This window comes from Salmo salar, chromosome 04 (assembly GCF_965601325.2).
Source record: "Salmo salar chromosome 04, fSalSal1, whole genome shotgun sequence".
NCBI lineage: Eukaryota > Metazoa > Chordata > Actinopteri > Salmoniformes > Salmonidae > Salmo > Salmo salar.
The window spans coordinates 65,243,046-65,269,883 of NC_138294.1; the positions used below are offsets into that span (position 1 = coordinate 65,243,046).

A 26,838-nucleotide genomic window follows, 5' to 3' on the forward strand; every position below is an offset into this window, starting at 1 on the left:
GTCTTGCCCTCTCCCCCCTTCAATTGTACTACTGATCTGCCCAAATCCGCAACATGCTAACATGGATCACAAACAGACAATAGTCAACGTGGATTCAGATAGAAGCCCAATCCTGTGGTTCATTACCCCCTAAGCTCAATTATATTCATTAATAACTTTAGTGAAGTGGGAAACATAGCCAAAACCTTTGATTTACAGCACCCTACTAGCGTGGAGGGACTGTAAGGAATACCTGGGCATTTCCTCCCAAATATGTTCTCACTCGCCTATAGTAGGCAACCCAGACTTGCCAAAAGCCCTGAGTGATGCCAACTTTAATCTTTGGCATACTCTAGGAATCAGGACATTTTCAGACCTATTCCACTACACTGAAATCCTTTCAAGAGCTCTGCAGTGAATTCAATGTGCCAAGATCCCATTTAAAAAAATATATATATCTTCAAATTAGACATGTCATACACTCATTTACTTCCAAGAGGAGGTTTAGAGCTCAGCTGAATGAGGCTGAAACCCTTCTTGTCACAGCACAATCCATTAAAGGCAAAATCTCCTATATCTATAGACTCCTTTCTGAGAAAGGAGGCTCCTCCTTTACTCCTTTGAAAATAATCTGGGAAAAGGACCTTGGTCTGACTATCAGTGATGAGTTATCGGCGGAGGTTTGCGACAGGGTATACTGCTCCTCTACTAATGTAAAAAGGAAAGAACCTAATTACACATTTTTGTACAAATTTTATTACACTCCAAAGAGACTCCACAGAATGAAAACAGACATTTCTCCTAACTGTAAAAGATGTACCTCTGAAAGTGGAACCTATATGCATGTATTTTGGAGCTGTAGAGAGATTGCCAGATTCTGGCATACATACTGCTGCACAGAAAATACTAGATGTACAGTTTGATATGACCCCGTGTATCTATCTTCTTAATGCCCAGCAGGACTTTGTTCTTGATCCTGACAGAGAAAATTTGCTTACATACTTTGCTAAGAAATGTATTCTTCTATTGTGGGCCTGTAATACCTCTCCTACATTTAAAATGTGGATTGACCAGATTGTTGACTTTCTTCTTCTTGAAAAGCTTACTTATGACCTCCGCAAGAGACAGCCCAAGTTTGACAGACTCTGGTCTCCACTACTCAACTATATTTCAAATTGGACAGAGTGAATGGGGTGATTAGGGAAATGAGCAGATACATGTTGTGTAAGGTACTGTAAAAACTAAAAACTAATTATTTGCTCGTCATCTCAGCTAAGGCTGGAAATAGCTAATAAGAACCTTGATAGTGCTGCCGCAAGTTTTTATATATATATTTATTTTTTATTTTTTAATAATTATTCATTTTTTTAATAATATATATATATATATATATATATATATATATATATATTTCTTATTATTATTGTTCGTTTTTTTTCGTTTTTTTTAATTATAAGTTTAATTATATTTTTTTTATTTTTTTAAGTCTGTCACATCTGTGAGTGTGGAATGTGTTTTGTTGGTTGATTGAAAAACAAGAAAACTTAATAAAACTTTAAATTAAAAAAGAAAAAGCTAGCCTTAGCTTTCCTAACTGCCTGTGTATATTGGTTCCTAACTTCCCTAAAAAGTTGCATATCACGGGGGCTATTCGATGCTAATGCAGAACGCCACAGGATGTTTTTGTGCTCAAGGGCAGACAAGTCTGGAGTGAACCAAGGGCTATATCTATTCCTAATTCTACATTTTTTGAATTGATTATGGTTATTTAAGATGGTGAGGAAGGCACTCTACTGACGGGATGAGGTCAAGGTCATTCCAGGATACCTATCAATTAGAAAGGCCTGTTCAATAATCCCGGACAATTTAGAAGATGAACATCTAGCAACCCAAAGGTTACAAGTTCCAATCTCATCACAGACAACTTTAGCATTTTAGCTAATTAGCAACTTTGCACCTACTTACTACTTTTGAGCTACTTCGCAATTACTAACCTTAACCCTAACTTTAGCCCTAACCCTAACCCCTATCCCTAACGCCTAGCCTAGCTAACATTAGCCACCTAGCTAACATTAGCGTTAGTCATCTAGCCACCTAGCTAATGTCAGCCACGACAAATTGGAATTCGTAACATATCATATGTTTTGCAAATTCGCAACATACAGTACAAATTGAAATCCGTAACATTTTGTACGAATTGCAGTTCGTAACATATAATAAGAATTGTAGTTCGTAACATATCATAGGAAATGGATGATGCACATCCACAAATTAATGCATACCATTAATACATACCATAAGAAACATAAGATATCATACTAATTGGGGCGTCTCGGATTTACATTTACAATGTAACATCTACCCCTGAGTCCAGCTCGGGGATTCGATTCAGCAAACTTTTCAGTTAGACCAGTAACTGAAAAGTTGCTGGATCAAATCCCCAAGCTGACAAGGTAAAAATATGTCATTCAGCCCCTGAGCTAGGCAGTTAACCCACTGTTCTGGGCGCCGAAGACGTGGATGTCGATTAAGGCAGCCCTCCACACATCTCTGATTCAGAGGTGTTGGGTTACATTTACATTTAAGTCATTTAGCAGACGCTCTTATCCAGAGCGACTTACAAATTGGTGCATTCACCTTATGATATCCAGTGGAACAACCACTTTACAATAGTGCATCTAAATATTTTAAGGGGGGGGGGGGGGTTAGAAGGATTACTTTATCCTATCCTAGGTATTCCTTAAGGAGGTGGGGTTTCAGGTGTCTCCGGAAGGTGGTGATTGACTCCGCTGTCCTGGCGTCGTGAGGGAGCTTGTTCCACCATTGGGGTGCCAGAGCAGCGAACAGTTTTGACTGGGCTGAGCGGGAACTGTGCTTCCTCAGAGGTAGGGAGGTGAGCAGGCCAGAGGTGGATGAACTCAGTGCCCTTGTTTGGGTGTAGGGCCTGATCAGAGCCTGAAGGTACGGAGGTGCCGTTCCCCTCACAGCTCCGTAGGCAAGCACCATGGTCTTGTAGCGGATGCGAGCTTCAACTGGAAGCCAGTGGAGAGAGCGGAGGAGCGGGGTGACGTGAGAGAACTTGGGAAGGTTGAACACCAGACGGGCTGCGGCGTTTTGGATGAGTTGTAGGGGTTTAATGGCACAGGCAGGGAGCCCAGCCAACAACGAGTTGCAGTAATCCAGACGGGAGATGACAAGTGCCTGGATTAGGACCTGCGCCGCTTCCTGTGTGAGGCAGGGTTGTACTCTGCGAATGTTGTAGAGCATGAACCTACAGGATCGGGTCACCGCCTTGATGTTAGTGGAGAATGACAGGGTGTTGTCCAGGGTCACGCCAAGGTTCTTAGCACTCTGGGAGGAGGACACAAGGGAGTTGTCAACCGTGATGGCGAGATCATGGAACGGGCAGTCCTTCCCCGGGAGGAAGAGCAGCTCCGTCTTGCCGAGGTTCAGCTTGAGGTGGTGATCCGTCATCCACACTGATATGTCTGCCAGACATGCAGAGATGCGATTCGCCACCTGGTTATCAGAAGGGGGAAAGGAGAAGATTAATTGTGTGTCGTCTGCATAGCAATGATAGGAGAGACCATGTGAGGATATGACAGAGCCAAGTGACTTGGTGTATAGCGAGAATAGGAGAGGGCCTAGAACAGAGCCCTGGGGGACACCAGTGGTGAGAGCACGTGGTGCGGAGACAGATTCTCGCCACGCCACCTGGTAGGAGCGACCTGTCAGGTAGGACGCAATCCAAGCGTGGGCCGCGCCGGAGATGCCCAACTCAGAGAGGGTGGAGAGGAGGATATGATGGTTCACAGTATCAAAGGCAGCAGATAGGTCTAGGAGGATGAGAGCAGAGGAGAGAGAGTTAGCTTTAGCAGTGCGGAGAGCCTCCGTGACACAGAGAAGAGCAGTCTCAGTTGAATGACCAGTCTTGAAACCTGACTGATTTGGATCAAGAAGGTCATTCTGAGAGAGATAGCAGGAGAGCTGGCCAAGGACGGCACGTTCAAGAGTTTTGGAGAGAAAAGAAAGAAGGGATACTGGTCTGTAGTTGTTGACATCGGAGGGATCGAGTGTAGGTTTTTTCAGAAGGGGTGCAACTCTCGCTCTCTTGAAGACGGAAGGGACGTAGCCAGCGGTCAAGGATGAGTTGATGAGCGAGGTGAGGTAAGGGAGAAGGTCTCCGGAAATGGTCTGGAGAAGAGAGGAGGGGATAGGTTCAAGCGGGCAGGTTGTTGGGCGGCCGGCCGTCACAAGACGCGAGATTTCATCTGGAGAGAGAGGGGAGAAAGAGGTCAAAGCACAGGGTAGGGCAGTGTGAGCAGGACCAGCGGTGTCGTTTGACTTAGCAAACGAGGATCGGATGTCGTCGAACTTCTTTTCAAAATGGTTGACGAAGTCATCCGCAGAGAGGGGGGAGGGGGAGGAGGATTCAGGAGGGAGGAGAAGGTGGCAAAGAGCTTCCTAGGGTTAGAGGCAGATGCTTGGAATTTAGAGTGGTAGAAAGTGGCTTTAAGCAGCAGAGACAGAAGGGGAAAATGTAGAGAGGAGGGAGTGAAAGGATGCCAGGTCCGCAGGGAGGCGAGTTTTCCTCCATTTCCGCTCGGCTGCCCGGAGCCCTGTTCTGTGAGCTCGCAATGAGTCGTCGAGCCACGGAGCAGGAGGGGAGGACCGAGCCGGCCTGGAGGATAGGGGACATAGAGAATCAAAGGATGCAGATAGGGAGGAGAGGAGGGTTGAGGAGGCAGAATCAGGGGATAGGTTGGAGAAGGTTTGAGCAGAGGGAAGGGATGATGGGATGGAAGAGGAGAGAGTAGTGGGAGAGAGAGAGCGAAGGTTGGGACGGCGCAATACCATCCGAGTAGGGGCAGAGTGAGAAGTGTTGGATGAGAGCGAGAGGGAAAAGGATACAAGGTAGTGGTCGGAGACTTGGAGGGGAGTTGCAATGAGATTAGTGGAAGAACAGCACCTAGTAAAGATGAGGTCAAGCGTATTGCCTGCCTTGTGAGTAGGGGGGGAAGGTGAGAGGGTGAGGTCAAAAGAGGAGAGGAGTGGAAAGAAGGAGGCAGAGAGGAATGAGTCAAAGGTAGACGTGGGGAGGTTAAAGTCACCCAGAACTGTGAGAGGTGAGCCATCCTCAGGAAAGGAACTTATCAAGACGTCAAGCTCATTGATGAACTCTCCAAGGGAACCTGGAGGGCGATAAATGATAAGGATGTTAAGCTTGAAAGGGCTGGTAACTGTGACAGCATGGAATTCAAATGAGGAGATAGACAGATGGGTCAGGGGAGAAAGAGAGAATGTCCACTTGGGAGAGATGAGGATTCCAGTGCCACCACCCCGCTGGCCAGATGCTCTCGGGTTATGCGAGAACACGTGGGCAGACGAGGAGAGAGCAGTAGGAGTAGCAGTGTTATCTGTGGTAATCCATGTTTCCGTCAGCGCCAAGAAGTCGAGGGACTGGAGGGCAGCATAGGCTGAGATGAACTCTGCCTTGTTGGCCGCAGACCGGCAGTTCCAGAGGCTGCCGGAGACCTGGAACTCCACGTGGGTCGTGCGCGCTGGGACCACCAGGTTAGAGTGGCAGCGGCCACGTGGTGTGAAGCGTTTGTGTGGCCTGTGCAGAGGGGAGAGAACAGGGATAGACAGACACATAGTTGACAGGCTACAGAAGAGGCTACGCTAATGCAAAGGAGATTGGAATGACAAGTGGACTACACGTCTCGAATGTTCAGAAAGACACATTTCAGTTGAATTTATTCAGTTGTACAACTGACTAGGTATCTCCCTTTATATAGGCATTAAAATGTTTTCGTCATTGTTATTCGTTGTTTACTGTGTATTTATTCCTCGTGATCGAAGGTGGGTTAATAGAGGCGTGACAGCGCATCCGGCTTCACATTCTTGGACCCCGAGCGGTAGGAGATGATGAAGTTAAATAGGGTGAATAGCAGGGTCCATCGAGCTTGCCTGGAGTTGAGGCGCTTGGCGGTGAGGAGATATTCCAGGTTCTTGTGATCTGTCCATACTATGAATGGGTGTTCCGCCCCCTCTAACCAGTGCCTCCACTCCTCCAACGTCATCTTCACCACCAGAAGTTCCCAGTTACCCACGTCTTAATTCCTTTCCGTGGGGTTGAGACGATGGGAGAGGAAAGCGCAAGGATGCAGCTTATGGTCTTGGGCCGAACGCTGGGACAGGACAGCCCCCACTCCAACGTCCGAGGCTTCGACCTCCACCATGAACTGCCGGGACGGATCTGGATGGATTAGGATGGGGGCGGTAGTTAATTGGTGTTTGAGGTCCAAGAATGGCTGGTCCGCAGCTGGAAACCATGTAAACAGGACCTTGGGAGAGGTGAGTGCTGACAGGGGGATAGCCCGGGTGCTGTAGCCCCGGATGTACTGGCAGTAGAATTGGCGAACCCAAGGAAGTGTTGCGACAGCACTCTGGAGGTGGGTTGCAGCCAATCCACCACCGCTCTCACCTTTTCAGGATCCATCTGGATGTTGCCTGCAGCTATGATGTACCCCATTTTTTTTATTTATTTATTTATTTATTTTTTTATTATTTTTTTTTATTCTACTGCATCATTGATTGTATGTTGTTTTACTCCATGTGTAACTCTGTGTTTTTGTATGTTGTCGAACTGCTTTGCTTTATCTTGGCCAGGTCGCAATTGTAAATGAGAACTTGTTCTCAACTTGCCTACCTGGTTAAATAAAGGTGAAATAAAATAAATTAAATAAATAAAATTCTTGGGCCGACTCTTTTCTCTGTAGACATCAATGATGTCGCTCTTGCTGCGGGTGATTCTCTGATCCACCTCTACGCAGACGACATCATTCTGTATACTTCTGGCCCTTCTTTGGACACTGTGTTAACTAACCTCCAGATGAGCTTCAATGCCATACAACTCTCCTTCCGTGGCCTCCAACTGCTCTTAAATGCAAGTAAAACTAAATGCATGCTCTTCAAACGATCGCTGCCCGCACCTGCACGCCCGTCTAGCATCACTACTCTGGACGGTTCTGACTTAGAATATTTGGACAACTACAAATACCTAGGTGTCTGGTTAGACTGTAAACTCTCCTTCCAGACTCACATTAAGCATCTCCAATCCAAAATTAAATCTGGAATCGGCTTTCTATTTCGCAAAAAGCATCCTTCACTCATGCTGCCAAACATACCCTCGTAAAACTGACTATCCTACCGATCCTTGACTTCAGCGATGTCATTTACAAAATAGCCTCCAACACTACTCAGCAAATTGGATGCAGTCTATCTGTCACGATTCCCACCGACGGTGGCGCCCCCTCCTGCTCGGGTGGCGCTCGGCGGTCGTCGTCACCGGCCTATTAGCTGCCACCGATTCCCTTTTGCTTTTCCCTTTTTTTATTTTGTGACACCTGTGGTCAATTAGCCATTAGAGGGGCTATTTAGTTTAGCTGGCCCGCTCCTGTTCGTGCGGGATTAATGATTGTTTCTTGTGTGACGGCTTGTGTTCATGTCGACGTTGTTGTACGCCGCATGTATTTTCTCCCCTGTGTGTGGGAACATTTGTTTTTTTTGGTGAGTGTATATTAAAAACACCACTACCCTGTGTTCGCTGGTTCCTGCGCCTCATTCCTCCTCCACAATTACCAAGCCCTAACACTATCACAGTGCCATCCGTTTTGTCACCAAAGCCCCATATACTACCCACCACTGCGACATGTATGCTCTCGTTGGCTGGCCCTCGCTTCATATTCGTCGCCAAACCACTGGCTCCAGGTCATCTATAAGTCTTTGCTAGGTAAAGCCCCGCCTTATCTCAGCTCACTGTTCACCATAGCAGCACCCAACCATAGCACGCACTCCAGCAGGTATATTTCACTGATCACCCCCAAAGTCAATTTCTCCTTTGGTCGCGTTTCCTTCCAGTTCTCTGCTCCCAATGACTGGAACGAATTGCAAAAATCACTGAAGCTGGAAACTCATATCTCCCTCGCTAACTTTAAGCTTTAGCTATCAGAGCAGCTTACAGATCATTGCGGCTGTACATAGCCCATCCAACTACCTCATCCCCATATTGTTATTTTTTTGTTGCTCCTTTGCACCCCAGTATCTCTACTTGCACATTCATCTTCTGCACATCTACTGTGTCACTCCCGTGTTTAATTGCTAAATTGTAATTATTTCGCCACTATGGCCCATTTATTGCCTTACCTCCCTAATCTTCCCTCATTTGCACACACTGTATATAGACTTTTCTATTGTGTTATTGACTGTACGTTTGTTTATTCCATGTGTAACTCTGTGTTGTTGTTTTATGCTTTATTTTGGCCAGGTCGCAGTTGTAAATGAGAACTTGTTCTCAACTGGCCTACCTGGTTAAATAAAGATGAAATAAAAATAAATAAATAAACACAGTTCATTTTCTTAGCAGCTACGTTGTATTCCTTCTCGCCTCTATACACTCTCCTCCTCTCACCTTTTCCCTTCATTTGTGAACTTCAGTGAACAACACATCAGCTGTATGTGACCAGTCGAAATAACCTTTCCATGCCAAACCATGTCATAACCGCTACACACAGCCTACATTGTTGTCCCCATATTAGCTAAAGTAACATCCTAGTCAACATAGCAAATAGAACTAATGTGTAAGTAAACCCACTATAATCATGCAGTAACGTTAGAGTCTATAGTCAGTAAACAGTTACACTGGCGGTCCCCAATGGCAATAAATTAATATAACCAAAAGCTTACCTTGACTTGGAAGAGTTCCAGTGTTGTGTTGGATAGTCATCGCCAGCTAGCTAACATAGCATCCCTCTGTTTGAGCCGGGTGTTTGAGTAACTAAACTAGCCAGCTGCATTTTCTAGCTAAGTAAATGAAACTGAAAGTGAAAGTTAAACAAAATTATGAAATCTCTCTCTCTCTCTTCTTCATTTTTGAAGAAATGATTTTGTTGAAAACTGTTCAACTATAGTCTTTCTCTCTCTTTGAGTCAACTACTACCACATTTTATGCACTGCAGTGTTAGTTAGCTGTAACTTATGCTTTCAGTACTAGATTAATTCCCTGATCCTTTGATTGGGTGGACAACATGTCAGTTCATGCTGCAAGAGCTCTAATAGGTTGGAGGACATCCTCCGGAAGTTGTCATAATTAAGAGCCAAGAGCCTCCTAGGTTTTGTATTGAAGTTAATGTCCCAAGAGGAGGACGGAAGCAAGCTGTCCTCCGGCTACACCATGGTGCTACCCTAGAGAGTGCTGTTGAGGCTACTGTTGACCTTCAAATCAAATTGTATTAGTCACATGCGCCGAATACAACAGGTGTAGACCTTACAGTGAAATACTTACTGACAAGCCGCAAACAACAATGCAGTTTAAAAAATATGAATAAGAATAAGGAATAAAAGGAACAAGTAATTAAAGAGCAGCAGTAAAATAACAATAGCGAGACTATATACAGGGGGTACCAGGCACAGGTTAGTCGAGGTAATTGAGGTAATATGTAAATGTAGGTAGAGTTATTAAAGTGACTATGCATAGATAATAACAGAGAATAGCAGAGGTCTAAAAGGGGGGGGGGGCAATGCAAACAGTCTGGGTAGCCATTTGATTAGATGTTCAGGAGTCTTATGGCTTGTGGGTAGAAGCTGTTTAGAAGCTTCTTGGACCTAGACTTGGCGCTCCGGTACCACTTGCCGTGCGGAAGCAAAGAGAACAGTCTATGACTAGGGCGGCTGGAGTCCTCCTCTAGAGGTCCTGGATGGCTGGAAGCTTGGCCCCAGTGATGTACCATCTGTAGTGCCTTGCGGTCAGAGGCCAAGCAGTTGCCAAACCAGGCAGTGATGCAACCAGTCAGGATGCTCTCGATGGTGCAGCTGTAGAACCTTTTGAGGATGTGAGGACCCAATAGGTTTTGTTGTGCCCTTTTTACGACTGTCTTGGTGTGCTTGGACCATGTTAGTTTGTTGGTGATGTGGAGACCAAGGAACTTGAAGCTCTCAACCTGCTCCACTACAGCCCCGTCGATGAGAATGAGAGCGTGCTTGGTCCTCCTTTTCCTGTAGTCCACAATCATCTCCTTTGTCTTGATCATGTTGAGGGAGAGGTTGTTGTCCTGGCATCACACGGCCAGGTCTCTGACCTCCTCCATATAGGCTGTCTCGTTGTTGTCTGTGATCAGGCCTACCACTGTTGTGTCATCAGCAAACTTAATGATGGTGTTGGCGTTGTGCATGGCCGTGCAGTCATGAGTGAACAGGGAGTACTGGAGGGGACTGAGCATGCACCCCTGAGGTGCCCCCGTGTTGAGGATCAGCATGGCGGATGTGTTGTTACCTACCCTTACCACCTGGGGCGGTCCGTCATGTCCAGGATCCAGTTGCAGAGGGAGGTGTTTAGTCCCAGGGTCCTTAGCTTATTGATGAGCTTTGAGGGCACTATGGTGTTGAACGCTGAGCTGTAGTCAACAAATAGCCTTCTCACATAGGTGTTCCTTTTGTCCAGGTGGGAAAGGGCAGTGTGGAGTGCAATAGAGATTGCATCATATGTGGATCTGTTGGGGCGGTATGCAAATTGGAGTGGGTCTAGGGTTTCTGGGATAATGGTGTTGATGTGAGCCATGACCACCCTTTCAAAGCACTTTATGGCTACAGACGTGAGTGCTACGGGTCTGTAGTCATTTAGGCAGGTTACCTTAGTGTTCTTGGGCACAGGGACTATGGTGGTCTGCTTAAAACATGTTGGTATTACAGACTCGGACAGGGAGAGGTTGAAAATGTCAGTGAAGACTCTTGCCAGTTGGTCAGCACATGTTCGCAGTACACGTCCTGGTAATCCGTCTAGCCCTGCGGCCTTGTGAATGTTGACTTGTTTAAAGGTCTTATTCACATGATCACACAGTCTTCCGGAACAGCTGGTGATCTCATGCATGTTTCAGTGTTATTTGCCTCGAAGCGAGCATAGAAGTGGTTTAGCTCGTCTGGTATGCTCGTGTCACTGGGCAGCTCTCGGCTGTGCTTCCCTTTGTAGTCTGTAATGGTTTGCAAGCCCTGCCACATCCGACGAGCATCGGAGCCGGTGTAGTACGGTGTAGCTCATTGCAAAACAGTGTGTTTTAATCAATTATTTGGTGACATGAATATATTTAGTATAGTTTTATCTGATTATTAGTATTTTTATGAAATTCACTGAGCAGGATGGTCCTCGCCTTCCTCCTCTGAGGAGCCTCCACTGTACTGTAGACAGGGGTAAAGTGACTAGGCAACAGGATAGATAATAGACAGTAGCAGCTGTGTGTGTGTGTGTGTGTGTGTGTGTGTGTGTGTGTGTGTGTGTGTGTGTGTGTGTGTGTGTGTGTGTGTGTGTGTGTGTGTGTGTGTGTGTGTGTGTGTGTGTGTGTGTGTGTGTGTGTGTGTGTGTGTGTGTGTGTGTGTGTGTGGCGTCAGTATGCATGTGTGCGCATGTCATGTGTGTGCAAGAGAGTTAGTGCAAAAAAGTGTTAATGCAGGTAGTCCTGGTAGCCATTTGGTTAGCTATTTAGCAGTCTTGTTTAGCAGTCTTATGACTTGGGGGTAGAAACTGTTCAGGGTCCTGTTAGTTCCAGACTTGGTGCACTGGTACCACTTGCCATGCGATAGCAGAGTCTATGGCTTGGGTGGCTGTAGTTTTTGACAATTTTTGGGGGCCTTCCTCTGACAAAGCCTGTTATAGAGGGTGCTGTCGTGCCCTCTTTGCAACTGTGTGGGTGTGTGTGGACCATGTTAATTCCTTAGTGATGTGGACACAGAGGAACTTAAAGCATTCGACCCTCTCCACTACAGCCCCATCGATGTGGATGGAGGCGTGCTAGCCCCTCTGTTTCCTGTAGTCCACGATCAGCTCCTTTGTCTACTTCATCTACTGATACTGTATGTAGGAATTATATTTCTTACAAGATTGAAAACATAGCCATGGAGAGAGGATTGGGAATTGACAATATCCTTGTGGTTGATCAAGGCAATGCCAGGCCTATGCTTAGAACGACCTTCATGAACTGCAGTGTTTTGTGTACATGACAGCAACTAAACTTCCTAAAAACAAATTGTGTATACAATTGGATTTGTGACATTTTCAATTGGATTTAAGTTTAAAATAACAGTGTAAACACATTTTAAAACAGTGTAATAATGTGTTTTAGGGTCTCTTCCTGATCTGTTGATAAAGTCATCACATTCCCTTGTCTGTCTCTTGGCATCCCACCTCAGGTCTTGCAATGTTCCATGATTCCCAATCCCAGCACACACCACACCATCCTAATGAGCTGAGAACAAGGTGATGAATTAGACCACCTTCACACTGATGTCACATTCATTACTCAGAGAACTGGAGGAAAAAACACAACTTTTAGGCCAGAAATGTTCTTTCCACTTATTAATAAGCACGTCCACATGGCATAATCAATGTATAATATATAATAATAAAATATATAATACACTGCTCAAAAAAATAAAGGGAACACTAAAATAACACATCCTAGATCTGAATGAAAGAAATAATGTTATTAAATACTTTTTTCTTTACATAGTTGAATGTGCTGACAACAAAATCACACAAAAATAATCAATGGAAATCCAATTTATCAACCCATGGAGGTCTGGATTTGGAGTCACACTCAAAATTAAAGTGGAAAACCACACTACAGGCTGATCCAACTTTGATGTAATGTCCTTAAAACAAGTCAAAATGAGGCTCAGTAGTGTGTGTGGCCTCCACGTGCCTGTATGACCTCCCTACAACGCCTGGGCATGCTCCTGATGAGGTGGCGGATGGTCTCCTGAGGGATCTCCTCCCTGACCTGGACTAAAGCATCCGCTAACTCCTGGACAGTCTGTGGTGCAACGTGGCGTTGGTGGATGGAGCGAGACATGATGTCCCAGATGTGCTCAATTGGATTCAGGTCTGGGGAACGGGCAGGCCAGTCCATAGCATCAATGCGTTCCTCTTGCAGGAACTGCTGACACACTCCAGCCACATGAGGTCTAGCATTGTCTTGCATTAGGAGGAACCCAGGGCCAACCGCACCAGCATATGTTCTCACAAGGGGTCTGAGGATCTCATCTTGGTACCTAATGGCAGTCAGGCTACCTCTGGCGAGCACATGGAGGGCTGTGCGGCCCCCCAAAGAAATGCCACCCCACACCATGACTGACCCACCGCCAAACCGGTCATGCTGGAGGATGTTGCAGGCAGCAGAACGTTCTCCACGGCGTCTCCAGACTGTCACGTCTGTCACATGTGCTCAGTGTGAACCTGCTTTCATCTGTGAAGAGCACAGGGCGCCAGTGGCGAATTTGCCAATCTTGGTGTTCTCTGGCAAATGCCAAACGTCCTGCACGGTGTTGGGCTGTAAGCATAACCCCCACCTGTGGACGTCGGGCCCTCATACCACCCTCATGGAGTCTGTTTCTGACCGTTTGAGCAGACACATGCACATTTGTAGCCTGCTGGAGGTCATTTTGCAGGGCTCTGGCAGTGCTCCTCCTGCTCCTCCTTGCACACAGGCGGAGGTAGCGGTCCTGCTGCTGGGTTGTTGCCCTCCTACGGCCTCATCCACGTCTCCTGATGTACTGGCCTGTCTCCTGGTAGCGCCTCCATGCTCTGGACACTACGCTGACAGACACAGCAAACCTTCTTGCCACAGCTCGCATTGATGTGCCATCCTAGATGAGCTGCACTACCTGAGCCACTTGTGTGGGTTGTAGACTCCGTCTCATGCTACCACTAGAGTGAAAGCACCGCCAGCATTCAAAAGTGACCAAAACATCAGCCAGGAAGCATAGGAACTGAGAAGTGGTCTGTGGTTACCACCTGCAGAACCACTCCTTTATTGGGGGTGTCTTGCTAATTGCCTATAATTTCCACGTGTTGTCTATTCCATTTGCACAACAGCATGTGATATGTATTGTCAATCAGTGTTGCTTCCTAAGTGGACAGTTTGATTTCACAGAAGTGTGTTTGACTTGGAGTTACATTGTGTTGTTTAAGTGTTCACTTTATTTTTTTGAGCATTATATATTCCATTTAGCTTTTATCCAAAGCGACTTTAGCAGATGCTTTCATCCGTGGCGGGTGACTCTGTCGGACACTGGAGCAGGGCAGAGTGGCGGTGCAGTCTGAACACATGGCAGATGCCAAGTGTCAGCCTGACAGAGAAGGACACTTTGGCCAGGAGTTGGTAGATTTGGCAAAGGAGAAGGGAAGGGTTTTTTCTCTGGCAAAGAGAGAAGATAAATGGTCAGGGAGGTTGCCAGGAAAGCTTCACGTCTCTCTCTTTCACTCTTCCTCTATCTATCTATCTTTCTTTCTGTCTTTCTCTCTGTCTTTTTCTCCATCTCTCACCTCTCTCACCCTACTCTCTCACCCTCTTTCCAGCCCATATGTCATCTGAGCAACGGGAGGTTGCTGTCTATTTATCCTGTGTCACCTTGGCAATGTGCTTCTGCTTTGACTGGCTCACTTCATAATGTCCCAGCCACTACATGAACCCTCTCTCTCTACAAACAATACAGTCTGGGCCAACACAGTGCGTGTTGTGGTAGTCTGGCTTAGGAAATGTGTGTCTTCTTATGCGAAACCAAGCCTGTCTTTTCTGATGTTCCCTACTATTGGAATTGCATTATTGCACTTTGATGCACCATGAATTGGTATGGATGGATTGAAAGGACAAAGATGCGAGTCTTACCTGTTTCTGCCAACTTGAGAGTTAATCTGGTATCTCTAACTTGAAGCAACATGCTACACTGTATTACTTACTTACCTATATCTCTTTCTTTCTTTCTCTCTCCTCAGAGTGTATGAACTGCACTGGCTATGCTGATATAAATGATAGACTGAGTATGCTTGAATCCAAGGTAATCTTGCAGCAACCAAACCTGTCATTAAAACAGTATTACAAACAGTACATGAATGTAATGAGACCTGATATTCTCACAAATCTAGCTCCTATCTCAGCAGGACTGAACACTAATCTTCCTTCATTTTGTGTCAGATTGTGTTGCTGGAGGAGGTGGGACCACCACCTCTCCTATTCAGATACTCCCCAGATAGGTCATCAGATAACGAGGTGGGACTGGGAGCACCCAAACCCACCCCCATCACTCCCCCCGCAATCGGACTACCGGGTGAGGCGCTTTACAGCAGGACCTCACTGAACCTCTGATGGTTAACAATTCACTTTTCTTCCTCCATAGTTTAATATGGCAACTATTTGACTCTGTTGTGTTATGGATTTTCAGAAAAGTGCACCAAATGTTTAAAGAAGTGTCTGAATCGGGTGGAATTCTGACTGAGTTGTTAAATCGTTTGTTTTCCAAGGAGCCAGAGGCCTCCCAGGGCCAGCTGGACCCCCAGGTGTGGCGGGACCCCCTGGATGCACTGGAGTGACAGGCCTAGCAGGGAAACCTGGACCCATGGGACCCAGAGGTATAAGTCTTCCCCCCACCTCTGTATCTCACCCATACACTATCACTTGGGGCTCCCGAGTGGCGCAGCTGTCTAAGGCACTGCATCTCAGTGCAAGAGGCGTCACTACAGTCCCTGGTTCGCATCCAGGCTGAATCACATCCAGTCGTGATTGGGAGTCCCATAGGGCGGCGCACAATTGGCCCAGCGTTGTCCGGGTTTGGCCGGGGTAGGCCGTCATTGTAAGTAAGAATTTGTTCTTAAATGACTTGCCTAGTCAAATAAAGGTTCAATCAAATATAAAGGGACAAAGCAGTTTGACACTTGCACATGTGCATGTTCACACATTAGATGTGTATGGTATGTGTAAGGACAGTGTTGTGTTGAGGCTGACTGGGCTCTGTTTCCCACAGGGCCCCAGGGCCAGCGAGGAGCCCAAGGGGAGAGAGGTGTACCGGGGCCAGCGGGGCCTCTGGGGCCAGCCTCGTCCTTCTCTCACAGTGGAGACGTGTTTGGTCTGAGGGAGCTGGGCCAGTGTGAGTATCCCTGCTACACCAATGAATTTAAGTCAAGAAATGTAAGCCATAGGCCCTATAGGGATACCACATTCATTAATATGATTGATGTTTCATTCTGAAAGTGTTTCAGGAGTCTCTGACCTCTTTCTTGTCATTGACAGTTTGACATCGAGGACATTTTGGAATATCCATTATTTCAGGTGTTACATCTGCCCCTGCCACGCCCTCTAGTTCTCCTCCTGTGTCTCTCTAACCTGCCGCCACTCCCCCAGTGCTCTCTCCCTCCCTCTCTCTCTGTGTGGGTGTATCTGATTGTGTGAGTGGAGACAGGTATGCTGGAGTCAGAGCAGATCCACACCAGCTGCAACCTGTTCCATAATCAAGACCTCTACAAATACTCAGCCCTGCCACTTCCACACTGCCAGATCGTAGCCTCTGCTCAGTCAGTCTACATTTCAAGCCATTTGTTCCTGCATAGATCTTGTTATTCCTGTGGTGCCTGTTTTCCCTAGCCTGATGCTGCTTTTTTCTCTGCTACAGTTCCGTCCTCTCTGACTCTGGTCCCTGTTGCCGGACCCTCGTCTTGTCAGTCCTGCTTCCCTGCCCTGGACCCTCGCTCTACTGCTTCCTTGGATTCCGCTTTGGACCTGCTTACCCTGCCCCTACTCCCCTTGCCCCAGCCTCAGTTCCTGGTTCCCTGTTACCCGCCAGAGCTCCCCCTGGCCTGCACCCATCTCCCCCCAGCTTTTCAATAAATACCTTGGTTACCTTATCCCTGTCTCCTCGTCTGAGTCTACACTTGGGTTCACCTGCTCCACCCCGCGTAACAGTACATTCTGGCCAAAAGATATGAACCCAGCAGACTTAGATCGTCTCCATCAAACCCTCGTCAGCCAAGGCGCCCTGCTCGAGCAACATGACCAAGCCCTGAGAACCCTTCTGGAGCATGTCAATGAGTTTTCACGGAGCCTTTCTGACCTTCAGGACCGAACCATCACCCAGAGCTCGCAACCAGCCCCTAGTCCTTCTCCTCCACCCCGTGAACCGTTTGTTCCAGCTTCCGAGCATTACAATGGCAACCTCAGAGCTTGCAAAGCTTTTTTGGTAGAATGTTCACTAGTATTTGAGCAACAGCCTTACTCTTATGCTAGCGAACGGGCCAAGATTTCCTTCCTGATTGGCTGCCTCCGTGGAGCAGCGCTTTCCTGGGCCACAGCGGTGTGTGAGAGACAGTCTCCCATCTGCTCCTCCTACTTCAGATTCACGGAGGAGATGAAGAGCCTTCAACCACCCTGTCAGCGGTAAGGATGCCGCTAAATGACTCCTGTCCCTCCATCAAGGCTCCCATAGTGTCGTTGAAATGGCGATTGAGTTTCGCAGCCTAGCCGCTGAGAGCGGCTGGAATGAGGATGCCCTTCAGGGAGAATTCCAGAACGCTCTCACAGAGACCATCAAGGACGAGTTGATGTCCAGGGATGAGCCTGATGGACTCGATGAACTCATCTCTCTCGCCATCCGCATCGACAACCGTCGAAGGTTGCATGCCCCATAACAACATCTGCTTCCTTGCCTTGTTCTACTTCCCCGACTGCCTCCCTTCCCAAGTCTCTTCCAGAACTTGAACCCATGCAGCTCGGCCGGGCCCGTCTCTCTCCAGAGGAGAGGCAGCTGCGAATCAGCACTAGGAGCTGCCTATACTGTGGCCAGGTTGGTCACTTTGTCTCCACTTGTTCCCTGCGTCCAGCAAAAGAGGTGGCTCGGGAGTAGTGGGGGATATACTGTTGAGCCAAATCACCATGCCCATCTCCCCCCAGACCCCTGCTTAATGGCACCCTCGTGTGGCAGAGCCAGGCCTTTCCTCAGCCTGCTCTCATTTATTCCGGTGCCGACGAGAGTTTCCTGGACCGTGGTGTCGTTACCCAGTTGGGCCTGGACACTGTTCCACTCGATTCACCTCTCGATACCAACGGACAGCTACTTGCCACTGTCTGGGAGAGAACTGTCCCTGTCATCCTGCATCTCTCTGGAAACCACCAGGAAAGGATCAGTTTGCACATAATCGACTTCCCTCAATCTCCCCTGATTCTTCGCCATCTATGGTTTAAGCTGCACAACCCTCAGATCGACTGGACCGCCGGAATGGTAACCACTTGGAGTTCATTTTGTCACTCTAATTGTTTACATTCTGCCCTTGCCCCTGCCTTGTCTGTGCCCCAATCCATTCCAGAACCTCCGGACCAGTCAACAGTTCCACCTGAGTATAACGATCTAGCTCCTGTGTTCAACAAGCACCACACCATGTCGCTGCCTCCTCATTGGCCATACAACTGCTCCATTGACCTCCTGCCTGGAGCTCCTCTCCCCAGTAGCCGGTTTTATAACCTCTCTCACCCCGAGCACGAGGCTATGGACTGGTTCCCTGGCTGCAGGACTTATAAGGCCTTCATCCGCTCCGGTAGGTGCTGTTTTTTTCTTTGTAAATAAAAAGGATGGGTTACTGAAGCTGTGCATAGACTTCCGTGGGCTGAATAATATCACAGTTAAGAACAAGTATCCTTTGCCACTCATCAGCTCTGCTTTTGCCCCCCTCCATGGTGCCACGGGGTTCACCAAACTCAACCTCTGGAATGCCTACCAACTTGTCCGCATCAGAGAGGGGGACGAGTGGAAATCTGCGTTTAACACACCAGTTGGCCACTTTGAGTATTTGGTCATGCCTTTTGGTCTTACTAACGCCCCTGCTGTTTTCCAGAACCTAGTCAATGACGTGCTGAGGGATGTGATTGGACGCTTCATTTTGTAAATTTGGATGACATTCAGATTTTTTTCTAAGGACCCAGAGGCTCACCAGCAACACGTTCTCCAATGGCTGTGGGAGAATAAGCTTTTTGTCAAAGCTGAGAAATGTGAGTTTCATGCTTCCTCTGTCTTTCCTGGGTTATATTATTGCGTAGGGGGAATTACGTATGGACCCTGCCAAACTCATGGCAGTCACAGAGTGGCCTGCGCCCTCAAACCTGAAGCAGCTACAGCATTTCCTGGGGTTTGGCAATTTTTACAGACATTTCATCCGCAACTACAGCCGTCTGGCAGCACCTCTCATCTCCACCTCCGCTCCGTTCCACTGGACCCCTGAGGCAGAGGCAGCGTTCCTGGAATTCTAACACCGCTTCACTTCCGCTCCAGTCCTCACTCAGACAGACCCAGAACTCCAGTTCATCGTGGAGGTGGACGCCTCCAACACCGGGGTAGGTGCTGTTCTGTCTCAATGTTCCCACTCTGATCAGAAGCTCCACCCATGTGCATTCTTTTCCCATAAGCTCTCACCTGCAGAGAATCATTTTGACATCGGTAACCGTGAATTCCTGGCAGTTAAGCTGGCTCTTTAGTTATGGCGTTACTGGCTGGAGGGCTCTGTACTCCCCTTCATCGTGTGGACAGACCACAAAAACCTGTCCTACATCCAGACTGCCAAACGTCTGAACTCCCGGCAAGCCAGGTGAGCCTTGTTCTTCGGTAGATTCAATTTCACACTCACTTATCTCCCCAGTTCTAGGAATACCAAGCCTGACGCCCTCTCCCATCAGTTCACCGCCGACAACACTGGTTCCGAGCCAGATTCCATTGTGCCATCCACCTGCATTGTTGCCTCCGTCTCCTGAGAGATCGAGTCCCATATCCACCAGGCTCAGCAAAACCAGCCTGACACGGGTAACGGTCCTAGAAATGCTCCGTTCACTCTGATCTTCAGTGGACCCATTCTACCCGTCTCACCTGTCACCCTGGTATGAACCGGACCCTTGCCTTCCTGCGTCAGCGCTTTTGGTGGCCCACCATGGAGAGAGATGCCCGGGAGTTTGTCTATACCCGGAACAAAACCTCCACTAGACCCACTTCCGGTCTGCTTCACCCCCTTCCCATACCCAGTCGCCCCTGGTCACACATAGCTCTGGACTTCGTCACTGGCCTTCCCCCATCTAACGGTAACTCACTCATCCTCACCATTATTGACAGATTTTCCAAAGCGGCTCACTTTATTCCCCTCTCCGAGCTCCTGTCCTTCAAGGAAACTGTGGACCTGCTGGTATCCCATGTATTTTGTCTGCATGGCATTCCCACTGACATCGTTTCGGACAGGGGACCCCAGTTTACGTCCCAGGTATGGAGATCCTTCTGTTCAGCTCTTGGTATCAATGTCAGTCTTCTGGATATCACCCCAAAACCAACAGCCAGACCAATGGCCAGACCGAATGGGCCAACCAGGAGATGGAGACAGTGCTATGCTGCGTGACTTCTGCTAACACTTCCTCCTGGAGTGCCCAGCTACCCTGGGTTGAATATGCCCACAACACCCTCACCAACACCTCATCAGGTATGTCACCTTTCGAGTGTGCTCTGGGTTACCAACCTCCCTTGTTCCCCGCCCAAGAGGTTGCGGTTCCCTCTGTCCATGACCAGATGTGTCGTTGTCATCATACCTGGAGGAAGGCCCGGGCTGCTCTTCTCTGTTTCTCCGCCAGGACCCAGTCCCAAGCCAACCGTCGCCGTGCCTCAGCTCCAGTCTATACCCCAGGCCAAAAGGTATGGCTCTCTTCTTGGGACCTGCCATTGAAAGTGGCATCGAATAAACTTTCCCCCCGATTCATTGGTCCCTTTGAGATTGACCGTGTTATTAACCCCTCTGCGGTGCGCCTGAAACTCTCAGGATCCATCCTACCTTCCATGTATCCCTGATTTAAACCTGTCTCCTCCTGCAGCAGCTCCTCCACCCCCTCGGCTCATCAATTACCATCCTGCCTATACCATCCGGCAGCTTCTGTACATTTGCCGTCGGGGTTGTGGCTGGCAGTACCTGGTGGACTGTGGGATACGGGCCTGAGGAGCGCTGCTGGGTGCCCCGCCGTCACATTCTGGACCCCTCACTCTTACGGATTTCCATACCTTACACCCAGATAAGCCTGGTCGGGCGTAGGGGGGGTGCTGTCTACTCCTCATCCTGTGTCTCCCTAACCTGCCGCCACTCCACCAGTGCTCTCTCCCTCTCTCTCTCTCTGTGTGGGTGTATCTGATTGTGTAAGTGGAGACCGGTATGCTGGAGTCAGAGCAGATCCCCACCAGCTGCAACCTGTTCCATAATCAAGACCTCTACAAATACTCAGCCTTGCCACTTCCACGCTGCCAGATCGTAGCCTCTGCTCAGTCAATCTACATTTCAAGCCGTTTGTTCCTGTTTTCCCTAGCCTGACGCTGCTTTTCTCTCTGCTACAGTGCCGTCCGCTCTGGCTCTGGTCCCTGTTGCCAGTCCCTCATCTCATTTGTCCTGCTTCCCTGCCCTGGACCCTCACTCTACTGCTTCCTTGGATTCCTCTCCGGACCTCCTTACCCTGCCCCTACTCCCCTTGCCGCAGCCTCAGTTCCTGCTACCCGCCCGAGCTCCCCCTGGCCTGCACCCCATCTCCCCCCCATTTTTCAATAAATACCTTGGTTACCTTATCCCTGTCTCCTCGTCTGAGTCCACCTCGCGTAACATCAGGGCCATCTGCCACACATATTGTATATCTGGAGACCTTGTTTCAATAGTAAATTACTGATAGCGATCAATTTATAATATTGGGAGACATTACTCTCCCACCTATTTTCACAAGCCTCTTACACCTGGGGAACATTTTATGGAAGAAAGAAAAATATGTCATGACACCGCTAAAGCCAATTGACATGCAAAGTGTAGTCTCACCAGGTGTCCCATTGGCCCATATCTGGGAAGTCCATCAGTGGAACATCCCTCTCCCTGCCTGTTAAAATGCTCTATTCCTACACGAAGAACCCTCAATGGACAACAGGCAACCGTTCTGCCAAGAGCTATAATATATACTGAGCCCTCACAAGACCATGGAAAAAGTAATCTAGGTTTTATCATGTAGGTTTTATTGGATCCAAATGCCTGATAATGTCTCCATTGCAAAAATACATATCTTATCAGTCAATAGTGAGTTCCCATAAACCATAAAGTTGATAATGATGGTTCAGACAGATTTCAGTTGACTGCTGTATGGATGACTAGAATGTTCCTGTAATGCTGGAGTGGCCTTATCACCTTCTTCCTGTAGTACTATTATCTGTGAGACATGTGAAGTCTAATAGTGAATAATGGTTCCAACCGGTAAGAAATATGCACACTAGGGGAGGAGGGCAGTCAGTGGTAGTAATGTATGCGTGTTAGAGACAATGACCTGATATGAAACGAAACATATAGAATATGTAGGCCTTATTAATTCATGCTGTAACATTTAATAGAGGACCTTGGCTAAAATCTATGGACTGTAAAATTGTAAGTTGTAGAAGTCTACAGACATGTTCCATTGACCTCCATCTGAGGCATTTCCCAGTTTTAACCAGCAGAGGGCAAAATGCTCCCACTCGGATATCATGGAAAGCTGTATATTATTATTGTGGTGGGCTGGCTTTGTTTAAACCTGGGCTCTGGCTGCAGTCTGCCTGCTGTAAATCAGACCCAATTTGTAACCTGTCAGCACAGCAGCCTGAATCTGGAAACCCTGGGCCGCCACGGAGCCAGAAACTGCTCAATAAACGGCAAGACGAGGTTCTCAAGTCAAACCTCAATGCTGCAGGTATTTTGACGTTAGGAGGAAGAGTAGAGAGAGAGAGGCCTGTTTTAGTTGAGTGATGTGTGTGTCGGGGGGGGGGGGGGGGGGGGGGGGGGTCACTAGAGGAAGTAGACAAGTTTATAGTGCACCAGAAATTAGTTCCAGTGGCATTGCTCCCAAGAATATTGGAGTTTTCCTCCTGTTGATCCCTCTCTGCAGTGGGATGCTGAACTAGTACCAGAGTTTCTGCTCCCTACCTCAACCATTGACCATGATGGGTGTGGCACTATCTCACAACACACCCACAGTGACAACCAACCAAAACAACCTATCATCTCCAATGTTTGACAATAATTCACAACCCAAAATACCACCAGAGCTACAGTATGTAAATAATGGAAGTACTCTTAACTCAAACTTGAAGAACATACATGCAGTACGTACATGTAGTACATACATGTAGTATGTAATTAGAACACTGTGAGCACCTGTTGCACCTAACCCATGGCTGTTTTTGTTTTGGGTACAGATGAAGAAGCTGCGCTCCATTCACAGAACAACCAAAGAGCTGTGACCGGTCCCCCAGGCCCCACCGGATCCCCTGGGCCCCCAGGTATAAATACTGACACCCCCGCTGCCTTGACCATGAAGTCATAATGATAATAGTGTCATAATGTTAGTTAGGGGAAAATAGAATACTACTTCCCCATATCAGCTAATCACCAAGTGGGACCTTTAAGTGGATATTGTCAGAATATTTTGGAAAACTATAATCTCCATTTTCCAACTCCTGAGGCCGTCCGGGACACACAGGGCCTGCTGGAAACCCAGGTACCCCAGGGAGAAACGTATGTATAACATTGAACTTTCATGTACATCCTGCAGCAGAATCCTAATTTGAGACTGTGGTGTCCTAAATTATAAGATCCCTTGATAAAGAATAGCAAAAAAGACTGTCCAAAATAAAAAATACTGAGCTATATTGTATGCAATTTTTTTTTTTAACAATTATATTATTTTATATTAATACAATTGCTCAGAGAAAGAGATTTTGTTTAACAAGTAATAAAATAATTGTATTGGATCCCCTGTTTTCAATACTCCAGCACCCTCCCCTGCATGACATGAGCCGTCCTCGCGCTCTATCCCACCTTAGATAGGTTTTACGCACAATAACTTTCTATCTATTAATGCCAAATAATACAATCAGTCCATCCTCAAAACAATAGCTTTCTGGGGATTCTTTCAATATTCAGTATAGTCTACCTTATCTAACTATACAATGCATTTGGAAAGTATTCAGACTCCTTGACTTTTTCCAAATTATGCCACATGTAACGATCGTCCAAAGGAGTAGACCAAGGTGCAGCGTGGTAAGTGTTCATCTTGAATTTATTTTCAATCAGAACAATTAAACAAAAGAATAAACAATGACAAACAACCGTCACATCTTGCAGGCTATAACGAGCAGTACAAAAATAAGATCCCACAACTCAAGGAGGGAAAAGGGCTGCCTAAGTATGGTTCCCAATCAGAGACAACGATAGGCAGCTGCCTCTGAATGGAAACCATACCTGGCCAAAACATAGAAATAAAAAACATAGAATTCCCACCCCACACCCTGACCTAACAACATAGAGAAATAAACCGTCTCTCTCAGGTCAGGGCGTGACAGTACCCCCCCCCCCCCCCCCCCCAAAGGTGCGGACTCCCGGCCGCAAACCTGAACCTATAGGGGAGGGTCTGGGTGGGCATCTATACTTGGCGGTGGCTCTGGTTCGGGACGTAGCCCCCACACCGCCCACTGATCCCCCCGCTTCTGTGTCGCCGGAGGAACCAGACCGTGGATTATCGCCAGAGGCTCTGAACTGCCGACCGCCGCTGAAGACTCTGGGCTGCAGGCCGACCCTGAAGTCTCTGGGCTGCAGGCCACCGCTGAAGACTCTGGGCTGCAGGCCGCCGCTGAAGACTCTGGGCTGCAGGCCGCCGCTGAAGACTCTGGGCTGCAGGCCGCCGCTGAAGACTCTGGGCTGCAGACCGCCGCTGAAGACTCTGGGCTGCAGGCCGCCGCTGAAGACTCTGGGCTGCAGACCGCCGCTGAAGACTCTGGGCTGAGTAGACCAAGGTGCAGCGTGGTAAGTGTTCATCTTGAATTTATTTTAAATCAGAACAATTAAACAAAAGAATAAACAATGACAAACAACCGTCACGTCTTGCAGGCTATAACGAGCAGTACAAAAATAAGATCCCACAACTCAAGAAGGGAAAAGGGCTGCCTAAGTATGGTTCCCAATCAGAGACAACGATAGGCAGCTGCCTCTGAATGGAAACCATACCTGGTCAAAACATAGAAATAAAAAACATAGAATGCCCACCCCACACCCTGACCTAACAACATAGAGAAATAAACCGTCTCTCTCAGGTCAGGGCGTGACAGTACCCCCCCCCCAAAGGTGCGGACTCCCGGCCGCAAACCTGAACCTATAGGGGAGGGTCTGGGTGGGCATCTATACTTGGCGGTGGCTCTGGTTCGGGACGTAGCCCCCACACCGCCCACTGATCCCCCCGCTTCTGTGTCGCCGGAGGAACCAGACCGTGGATTATCGCCAGAGGCTCTGAACTGCCGACCGCCGCTGAAGACTCTGGGCTGCAGGCCGACCCTGAAGTCTCTGGGCTGCAGGCCACCGCTGAAGACTCTGGGCTGCAGGCCGCCGCTGAAGACTCTGGGCTGCAGGCCGCCGCTGAAGACTCTGGGCTGCAGACCGCCGCTGAAGACTCTGGGCTGCAGGCCGCCGCTGAAGACTCTGGGCTGCAGACCGCCGCTGAAGACTCTGGGCTGAGTAGACCAAGGTGCAGCGTGGTAAGTGTTCATCTTGAATTTATTTTAAATCAGAACAATTAAACAAAAGAATAAACAATGACAAACAACCGTCACGTCTTGCAGGCTATAACGAGCAGTACAAAAATAAGATCCCACAACTCAAGAAGGGAAAAGGGCTGCCTAAGTATGGTTCCCAATCAGAGACAACGATAGGCAGCTGCCTCTGAATGGAAACCATACCTGGTCAAAACATAGAAATAAAAAACATAGAATGCCCACCCCACACCCTGACCTAACAACATAGAGAAATAAACCGTCTCTCTCAGATCACGGTGTGACACCACATTACAGCTTTATTCTACAATTGATTAAATAAAAAAAATCCTCATCAATCTACACACAATACCCCATAATACAAAGCAAAAACAGGTTTTTGGAAATGTTTGCAAATGTATTAAAACTAAAAAACAGAAATATCTTATTTACATAAGTATTCAGACACTTTGCTATGAGACTCGAAATTGAGCTCAGGTGTATCCTGTTTCCATTGATCATTTCTGAAATGTTTCTACAACTTGATTGGAGTCCACTTGCGGTATGTAACGGCCGTCGTAGGAAGTGGACCAAAATGCAGCGGGTACGTGAATGCTCATATTTATTTTATGACGAACATTACACAAAAACAACAAAACGAAAAAATGAACAACAGCTAGACAGTCTTGCAGGCTAAACATAACAATGCAAAAACAACCTCCCACAATTCCCACAACAAACACACCCCTATACATAGGACCTTCAATCAGAGGCAACGAGGAACAGCTGCCTCCAATTGAAGGCCCAATCCCAATAAACTAAACATAGAACTAAACACCCCAGATCTAACATAGAAATACACAACATAGAACCTAACCAAAAACCCCGGACTAATCTAAACAAACACCCCTCTACAAAACACATATACCAACAAACCCCGAACCACATAAAACAAACACCCCCTGCCACGTCCTGACCAAACAATAATAACAAATAACCCCTTTACTGGTCAGGACGTGCCACGGTAAATGTCTATGTAAGGTTCCACAGTTGACAGTGCATGTTAGACTTTGATCTGAAGCCATTCTTGTGATTTTGCTATTGTAAATATTTGTAGGCTTATGTAGCCAAATTGTATCTATGATCGTATGCTATCCATTTATGTTTTTTGTATGCTATTTTAATATATGAGAATTAACCAATGATATCAGGCCACACCCAGCCATGATTACAGACACCTGTGTGTCCTTTGACACTATATAAACTAGTCACCCCGCAGTGTTTGTCATTATACCCTGATGAAGACAGCTTGTCTGTCGAAATGTTGGATATTAGGTTATTCAATTATTGCATTTGAGCTCCTAGAGTGTGCAGCTCTCCTTCAATACTTCAAGAGCAAAAACCAAGCCATGAAGTCGAAGGAATTGTCTGTAGAGCTCAGAGACA

General features: G+C 47.5%; 1 protein-coding gene across 2 annotated transcripts in view; it reads left to right on the plus strand.

Moving 5' to 3' along the window:
• LOC106603471 (collagen alpha-1(XXVI) chain) overlaps window positions 1-26,838 on the plus strand; it is an 81,601-nt gene that overhangs the window by 48,810 nt on the left and 5,953 nt on the right. For both annotated transcript variants that reach the window (XM_014197202.3, XM_014197201.3), the window contains 6 exons: window positions 14,804-14,865; window positions 15,003-15,135; window positions 15,329-15,436; window positions 15,829-15,951; window positions 23,068-23,151; window positions 23,334-23,386. In XM_014197202.3, coding sequence (XP_014052677.1) covers window positions 14,804-14,865; window positions 15,003-15,135; window positions 15,329-15,436; window positions 15,829-15,951; window positions 23,068-23,151; window positions 23,334-23,386 — 563 coding nt within the window. The remainder of the gene's footprint in view (window positions 1-14,803; window positions 14,866-15,002; window positions 15,136-15,328; window positions 15,437-15,828; window positions 15,952-23,067; window positions 23,152-23,333; window positions 23,387-26,838) is intronic.